Below are 8,809 nucleotides of genomic sequence, written 5' to 3' on the forward strand. Positions count from 1 at the left end.
CAGAGTCCGAAGAAGAGGAATTCTTCGAATGTTCGAGCGAAGAGCTGGCAAGCGAGGAGATTTCGTCAACCAGGATGCAATTGAAGGCGAAGCACTTGCTATGGAACAAGCCCACGGGAAGATTGGCTAAACATCCCTCACTCAGGTTGGCTTATTTTAATGAGTGACAGCCGCAAATTGATCGAGATGAAACTTATAGAGTGAAATTCTTCTTCTTGATTTATGAACTTGAAGTATTTTAATTTAATTAACTGAAAAAAGAACGAAAATTATAAATTAGTATCTTCATATCTTAAAATATATATGATATTTTTTTACTTTTATGGCACTCTTTTTAAGCAGTTAGTGTGCTAGCTGCTAATAAAAAATTTTCAGCGTTATATGAACAATTTATATATCTTTTACAATTATAATATTCGCATATATAATATTCGCGTTACTCTGTTCGCGGAGTAGTATAGTTTGAAAAAAAATATAGTTTTGTGATTTCAATGGGATGGAAATTGATGTGTAGGCTGATTCAAACTGGAGATCCTCTTTATCTACCAATCACGCAAGATCCCGTACCGAAGACGGAAGATCAACTGGAGGAGGATGCGCAGGTGATGATGCAGCTCGGAACCGACAAGTATGCTTCTGAAATGCGAGCTCGGATGATGAGCGCGTCCTTGCTATCCGACATGGAATCCTTCAAGGTTTGTATCGATCTTAAAATCTGGCGATGTAACTTTTTACGAAGTATATATTTATTTTATATAATATAGGCGGCAAATCCTGGCGCAGTATTGGAGGACTTCATTCGATGGTATTCCCCGAGAGACTGGATCGACGAAGAGGGCGTCGACGAATGGGGACAAGGGAAGGGTCAGTATTGTTTTCGCGATACATAAAAATTTCAGGAAATTAGTAAATATATATATATCTTCCAATTAAAATATTATATAGGAATATAAGGATTGTCCTGAAATTTTTATTAATGACGTTTGTTGCAACAATCTTTACATCGAATGTCGAAATGCAGGCCACTTGTCGGCGCGTATGATGATCCCCGATAATCCGTGGTCGACGACCTGGGCATCGGCGCAGCCAGTTCCCGCGCACCGGCAAAAGCGATTGTTCGACGACACGCGAGAAGCGGAGAAGGCTCTGCATTATCTGAGCTCGAAGCGAATAGGCCAGGTCGCGCAGCTTTTGCTACCGTCTCTGACGCACGCCGCGCTCCACACTCTGAGCTCGCAAAAGCAGGAGGCTTTACCGAGCTTGCTGGATGTAGCGCAGAACATACTTAATAAATTGCAATTTGCGACGAAACCGATTCATCAGAAGCTACAATTGTATGAGGTATATTATGCGTCGATCAGAATTTCCTATCTATCATAATTAGGATTATTACGATTATTCATTAATTTGAATTATTATAATTAATTATTGAATATTATATATCATTATATATTATTATATATAATAATATAATAATTAATTATATTAATTAATATATATATTATTATATAAATGTTTATATAACATGTTACTTTAATTCTCTCTCAGGAAATCACGCGCGACATCGAGAGTGTGGAGGCGCTAGTCGCACAGGTGAATTCGCTGCAGCACAAGTTAGGCGGTAAAGACTCCAAAGAATTTACATCCTTCTTGATTCAGTTGATGCGAGGGAAGGAAGTGAGCGTACCCGGTGGTTCCAGGGGAGACATCGGAGCCCGAATAACGACGATGTTTCGCGACGCTCAGAAGGTAGTAATTTTTATAGAGTCCTAATTATCATACATTTCAATATAAAATACTTCGGCTTTGTTTCAGGCCGCTCACATGATGACGTCCGTCAGCAATACCAGCAATACCAGCAACGACGCAACGAACGCCGCAGGAGATGGCCGGCATAAAACGTTTCCCGAGCCGTCGTGCAAGGAGTTTATTTTACGGGCGATAATGCCACGGCCTTCGCCGGCCTCCACGCCGCAACCGCAGCGACTTTACGCTTGTCTTAAACGAGATCATATTCGCTTGGCCGGATTCTTCTCCGAAGATACGACGTTTCTGTAATGTCGGCCGGAATTCGTCGACGTGGTGAAATTTATACAATTGTCCGCAACGTCGAGTTTGCAGCGATTAGAAGTGATTACGAATCATGCGTCAGTTTATTTCTTCAATGTATCAGACAGCTTTCGATTTCATTTCCGTGGCGGAAACAATCGTGTGTACAATATAACGTGCGATACTTTTAAGTCATGCGGACTTTTTTCGTTCGTATGTATATTGTGAATAGACATCTTTTATGGAAAATATTTATCTAGACTTAGAAATTAACTATAAATTATATAAGGTTGTATATACAAAACATACCGTGTTTAGTTGTATTATGGAATGGACGGTGGATCCAACAAAAATATTCTCTTCCTTAGTTTAGGCGGCGCGGATAGAAAGTCCCGCACAATGTGATCGATCTCCTCCAGGGCCAACTGAGCGTGAAGCCGTAATACGGGATCGTCGTCGTTGTCGCGCAAGTGCTTCAATCCGCGATACAAGTCGACCAGATCGCTACCGAGACTGGTCAACGTGTCCCGGCCGAGGCCGCGAAATAAAAGCGTAGCGACCAGCACAGCAGCACGGCGGCATTCGGGTGTTTTGTCCGATTTTATTATGCACGTGGTGCAGTAAAGAATCTATAAAGACGTTAAGATCGAGTTTCAGAAAGACTCGTTCGATACTCTCTGTTTCCTGAACCTTTCATATATACGTACCTCGACAAGAAGATTCCCTAATCGAAAGTTTAACACCTTGCAGAGTTCTCCCAAGCAAGAGAGACTGGAGGCTCGTACCAAGGAATCCGCGTCACGCGTCGCGCACAAAAAGCCGTTGACTAGCGCGTTCTTGTGAACTACGCTCATTTCACCTGCGAAATATCACGTTTTAATTAATTATTTGCCTGATTTTTTATCGTGTCCTGAATGTATTTTCGTAAATTTAAATAACGATAATTTGTTAAGGGATATGTTTTATAATTTTATCGCGATATTTAATAATTTTGCGGAAGAAAAAAAGAGTTAATATTTTAGATAAAAAACAAATTTGTATGATTTTTTAAAATTATAGGAGAATAAAAAAAGATTTCTACGCATACCCAAAGCTCTCGTTGTCTTGACCAGTATCTCCCCGAGTTTTATCCTAGTTTCGACAGTGATTTCCGCGTCTGCACGATTGGGCATATCAATGTACTCTGGCATCAGTATCTCTATGACTTCTTTCGGGAATACAGTTGCCAATGCGCACAGCCCGTTAATAGACGCCAAATATACGAACGAGTCCTCGTGCTTCAAATTTTCCTGCAATCAAATGTCCAAGTGAAATAAATTGCGAAACGCACGGTTTAGCGAGTTTATTTAAATTAAAGCAATTACCTGGAATAAACGCAAAACGATTCCTTTTCGCGCGATGGCACAAGGATCCTTATTCTCGATCAGTTTCGTGAGCGTTATGAGACCATGCGCACGAACAGGAAGTAACGGATCCGCGAGATCCCTGATGGCCTCGTCAAATTTGTTCGACGTCGTTGAATTTGTCGACATGTCTTGATAGCATTTCTTCTCTTCGATTCTGGCTCGTGATTTTTCATTTGGATGCGTCACGATGCAGGTCACCACTTCGTCGATCAATGATTTAAGTTGCATCGGCATATTCGAATTCCTGCGATGGTCCTCTAAAAATGTAGCAAAATATTTGAAGAGATCAATGTCAAGCGCAGATTTCTTCTCAACCAGAAATTTGATCAGCATTAAACTGATGTATAGCATTTCGCATTCGCTTTCCTCTTCTGTTTTGTCTTGATAGCTCTTTGTATATGTTTCGAACAATGATTTTATAAATGATAGCAGTGGCGTGGGATTTTTCACTTGTGCGTCTTGGATGGTACTAGTGCTGGCTAATTGCGACAGAAGTTTGTGAGCTGCCAATTGCAACGCAATATGTTCTACTTTATCATCTTCTGTTTCCAGCACGTTTTGTCGTTCAACTTTGTAGCTAGACTTATTTATATTCGACAGAAACTTTAACATGTAACAGAATAAGCTGGGGGATAAATTCTTTTCGATGGATACTAGCTCGAAAATGGCATCAGCTAGTTCTTCGTATTTCAAATTTTTATTCAGACCAGTAATCTCGAGACCACCGGTTGGCCCGAACTGTACCGTCACGTAATCTCCGAATTCTGCCGACGTATCGTGTCCAAGGAAAGCTGAATAAAGATTTTCCCGTGTAGTCTCTTCTTCAAGAATTTTCAACAACAGTCGTCGTATATTCGTTTTTAATATGCAAACACTTTCGCGAACTGTATTGTGCAGGCAGAATAAAGGCGTAGCGACGTGCAAAATTACTGTACAAGGTAGATGCTTAAACTTGGCATCTTCTGTTAAGAAACATTTTGCTAAACTTTCTATACACTGTTCTATTTCCTTCTCGGATTTTACAGTGTACGGTTCTTTTGTTAATAAAGGTGCACAAATAACTTCTACAATATACTTTTGACATGCGTTCGAATTGTAATCGTATAGAGCCCTAATACAGCAATTTGCTATCATTGAACTATTTATATTTCCTGAAGAGAGCAGATCTAAAATCTAGAAAAAAAAAAAAAAAAATTAACAATTTATAAAAGATCGGCATTAAAACATGACAAATCTATTATACATATTACATTAATTTGTTATATAGATATATATATAATACTAAGAAATATATTTTATATACTTTATTTGTTAATATATATATATATAAAATTAACATAAATATAGATATACCTGTGGACATATAGTTTTATAATACTCTTCCGCATTCTTTCCATGCGATACTGCTAACAACTTAGAAACTGTTTCCAATTTCCTCCAATCTGCACCCAGATCCAAATCATCCTCACAAATCGCGGCGATTAACGATAACACTCCATTTGGTTGTACAAGAATTTTAATTAAATAATTCTGAGTTTCTTTACGCAGCCACTTTGGTGCATTTTGCATTCCAAGAATTACCATTAATTCTCGGAAACATAAGTATTGTGGGCAATTGTTTAATAATGAAATGAATTTAGTATGAAATTCTTTCTGATGATTTTGCAGCCTTTGATATTCTTCTACTGTCATATGAAATTCTTGCTTATTTACATTTGAGGATTGTTCAACTTTGCTCGATGGTTTAACCAATGGAGCATGAGACAATTGCAACAAGGCGGCCATTAGTGAACCGATTTGGGAAAGTACAGCTGGTCGTAAATTGAGATCATCAAAAAGATCTAGAAGTGAATTTGTTGAAAAACATAATCGTTTGTATTTCTGAAACATAAAATTTATATAAAATATAAGTTATCAAATTACATAATACAAATATCTTATTTCGCAAGATTTGGAAACAATCTTACCTCCAGGGAACCCAATTCCTCTTCCTCTTGAAAAATTGTTAAAGCTTTGGGACATAATTTAGCCATGCTTACACCAACCCCAGATAATAAAAAAGGTATAATTCCAATCGCTACTATTAATTCCACTGCAATTTTTATAGAACGAAATTGCATTACACTAATAGGCGCATCGGTATCTACTCTTGCATTTTTTTCTTTAATGTTGCGTAACATATAAATTATTGTTTGCAGATACTGATCTCTATAAATAAAAACATATTTAAAATATATCTAATCTTGAGAGTTTGCACATTACATTTTGTAAATTAGCAATATAAAATTTTACCTGACGTTGACATCTCTGATCGATTGTCTTACGTCTTCTGTTAAAAGTGGTTTTACTTTCTCCAATATTCGTGTCAACTTGTCATTAAAATTCTTAGCACAATCTGCAAACATAGATTAAATTAGAAAATGCAATATATTAATGTTTAATTTATCATTTGAACATATATCTTTGAAAGCTTACCATCATTATTGGATATTAATGTGGATAACACTTCGTAATAATCCATGTTTTCTAACATTTCTTTCATGTGTTTATTTACAAATTTAGGTTAGATTCCACTAAACTTTGAGCAAAAAGAACACCGTTTAGCCATTTCCGGAAATGACTACATGAATCATGTGACGAGTGATGACCAATGACATGTTGCAGAACCTGTTTTTTTTATGCGAGCACATTCATATTTAAAATTAATTGTATTAATAAAATTGAATAAAATTATTTTGATTATATCTTTGTATCTATATGTGTATCATTAAAAAGTGAATTTGGAAACTGAGGGAAAAATCGAAAGTAGATAATTTACATTTTTCGATCCCATGTTCGATTATATTTATTTGTATGCACGCGCCTATATTTTTATATTATTAATATTTATTAATTGTATTATTAATATAAATTGTAATATTGATAAATTATAAAATTATTAATTATATATTATATAATATATAATTATATAATACTTTATTAATTATATTAAGTATTAAAGTATAATTATATTGTTAATTATATTGTTAATTATATTATATTAATATTTATTTCTCTTACAAATATACACAAATATATCATACAATTATATGATTAAAAACATTCTTTTCCATTTTACCTGCTAATGGGTGATATATTGTGGCTGTTTGCTCTTATTAATAAATCTTATTCATCTTTATAATTATCCCCATTTTTTTTTAAGATATCTGTTATCATATCCTGACTGAAAGTCCACAATCGCGTGGCTAATGCAAGATTTAATGCTGAATTCGATGGTTGGCAACGATAACAATTGTTGAAATAGCCACCTGTCACACCCTCTAGCTCAGGTGCCGTAGCACAGAATACTACTGTGCTCGCTGCTTGTTGCTGCAATGCATTATGTGTCATTAATTATTTTATTTTTTTTCTTCACAAATTATAGCAAATAAAACTAGAAGTAATATAATCATGAAACAATAAAGTGTGTTAAAATAGAAGCACAAATATTTGAAAGAATGTAAATTTAAACAATCACATTTCTTTTTGTGCTCTTTCAAAACTCGCTCTTTGCATTTTATAATATTTATTGCACTTTGCGTAAATTTGTTAGAAAATGTATTCCATACCAATGATTTTGTGAACGGTCGTACTAAGGCGAACAACAATCGGTACAACCACCAATGACGCGATAGAGATGTAGACACCAGATTACCGGGATGGCAAGCAAATACGCTTACAGAAGGCCACTTTCGTGCCAGTTCTTGCGCGAATAAAAGATTACAGAGCTTCGAGTCGTTATACGCTGCCATCGCCCAGTATTTGTACGCCGGCGGTGACAAAGTTGACTGATGAATATCTTCTGGAGTATGTATTGATGAAAATCTGTATTATATATAAAGTATTATAATTAGGAAGATTTTGATTTTGTACTTAATTATGAAGTAGAATATATTGAGATATTACCTGTGAGATTCACTGGAAACTACTACGATCCTAGGATTCTTGGAACTTTGTATAATATGCTCCAACAAAAGCGTCAGATAAAACTGCGACAAGTGATTGACTTGAAATGTCGTTTCATAACCATCCTTTGTAAACTGATAAGGCAATCCGAACACACCGGCGTTTAAAATGAGAATATCAAGAGATCTGAAGAATTGGAAAATTTCATTACAAAGTCAAATAATTGATGACTATAATATTTTAACAAATATGTAATGAAATTACTTAAATTTCTGCTTGAATTGCTCAAAAGCCTCTCGCACGCTATGCAGTGACGATAAGTCCATTTCTAAAGCCACACAATTTGCGGTCTCCTTCTCTTCTTGAATGTGTTTTATAGCTTCATTAGCCTTTTCTATATCTCTACAGGCTAATATCACGTCGCAGCCATGTAAAGCTAATGATTTGGCTGTTTCATATCCTGTGTATGCAGACAGTTTTCTCTAATCAGTAAAATTATCAGGGCAATTGTCAGAAAATTGTGTACTAGTAAATTTTACTTACCAATGCCTGCATTGGCTCCTGTAACAAGAGCGACTTTATTGCGTAAATCTCGGCCATGTAACACTGCCATAGCAGTGCTACTTCCATCAAACCTCTGTCGCACTGGTTGAGACATCTCTCTATACTCAGTAGCGAATGCTAGTCGTGGATCTGTGTAAGTTGTTGTACGATTTGTATGGTCAACAAACAGCACTTTACCATCATCTGATATACACCTCTCCCATCCAGGTGGTAATTCTAAATAAATTTTTAAATTTATATATCTGATATGAGTCTCTATTTTAATTACTGCATATTCGTAATTTATTTTGATAATTTTTTGTACTGCTAAATTGGACTCTATGGAAAATCTAATTGAATATTGAGTATTTTACTTTTAATTTAATATTAATAAATTTAATATTAATTATATATATATATATATTTATATCTAATATAATAATATAATTATTATAAGATCATAGCGAGCAAGATTTTTCACAAGATAAATATTTTTCATACTCTGCGAAAATAAAAAATTTACAGCTACTATTACACTGCAAGTTGTTATATGAAATTAAATAAATATTATTCAGAATTATATACAAAATGATCATGAAGCAAATGTTGAAGTCAGATATAGGTTCAAAATTAAATACATACCTCCGTCGACGATCTTCTTACGACCTGTTCTAGGATGCGTCCACTGGGTGCCTTTCGTGTAATGACTGCAACACAATATTATAATCTTTGAACGAGAATTTCTGCATACTCATGTCAGATACATCTTTCTTGCATTAAGTGAGTGATCTTTGATCACTCTCATGCGAAAGTGCTATGTTCTTATCGAAACAAATGACGAGTACTCTGCGTTGATACCACTGCTT

The 8,809-nt window shown here is 35.4% G+C and overlaps 3 protein-coding genes across 3 annotated transcripts in view; 1 reads left to right on the plus strand and 2 right to left on the minus strand.

The window, feature by feature from the left end:
- Rab3gap1 (RAB3 GTPase activating protein subunit 1) overlaps positions 1-2,365 on the plus strand; it is a 29,342-nt gene extending 26,977 nt beyond the window's left edge. Inside the window, exons 10-15 of the mRNA XM_083049020.1 lie at positions 4-145; positions 515-695; positions 765-864; positions 1,022-1,341; positions 1,549-1,749; positions 1,816-2,365. Coding sequence (XP_082905146.1) covers positions 4-145; positions 515-695; positions 765-864; positions 1,022-1,341; positions 1,549-1,749; positions 1,816-2,058 — 1,187 coding nt within the window. The 3' untranslated portion in view covers positions 2,059-2,365. The remainder of the gene's footprint in view (positions 1-3; positions 146-514; positions 696-764; positions 865-1,021; positions 1,342-1,548; positions 1,750-1,815) is intronic.
- Positions 2,366-2,372: 7 nt separating this feature from the next.
- Tango6 (transport and golgi organization 6) lies at positions 2,373-6,118 on the minus strand. Its single transcript, XM_083049018.1, has 8 exons — positions 5,931-6,118; positions 5,748-5,850; positions 5,423-5,663; positions 4,809-5,336; positions 3,414-4,628; positions 3,137-3,338; positions 2,757-2,908; positions 2,373-2,678 (listed from the first exon to the last, which is right to left on the minus strand). The coding sequence occupies exons 1-8, from the start codon at positions 5,995-5,997 to the stop codon at positions 2,373-2,375; spliced, it is 2,814 nt and encodes a 937-aa protein (XP_082905144.1). The 5' UTR covers positions 5,998-6,118.
- A 383-nt stretch (positions 6,119-6,501) lies between these two features.
- On the minus strand, positions 6,502-8,777 carry Wwox (WW domain-containing oxidoreductase). The gene is made up of 6 exons (XM_083049022.1): positions 8,586-8,777; positions 7,944-8,180; positions 7,665-7,860; positions 7,401-7,586; positions 7,064-7,319; positions 6,502-6,824 (listed from the first exon to the last, which is right to left on the minus strand). The coding sequence occupies exons 2-6, from the start codon at positions 8,056-8,058 to the stop codon at positions 6,621-6,623; spliced, it is 957 nt and encodes a 318-aa protein (XP_082905148.1). The 5' UTR covers positions 8,059-8,180; positions 8,586-8,777; the 3' UTR covers positions 6,502-6,620.
- Between the last annotated feature and the right edge of the window lie 32 nt (positions 8,778-8,809).

Source organism: Prenolepis imparis, unplaced genomic scaffold, assembly GCF_030444845.1.
Source record: "Prenolepis imparis isolate NDT839.2.m4 unplaced genomic scaffold, iyPreImpa1.0 SCAF_11, whole genome shotgun sequence".
Taxonomy (NCBI): Eukaryota; Metazoa; Arthropoda; class Insecta; order Hymenoptera; family Formicidae; genus Prenolepis; species Prenolepis imparis.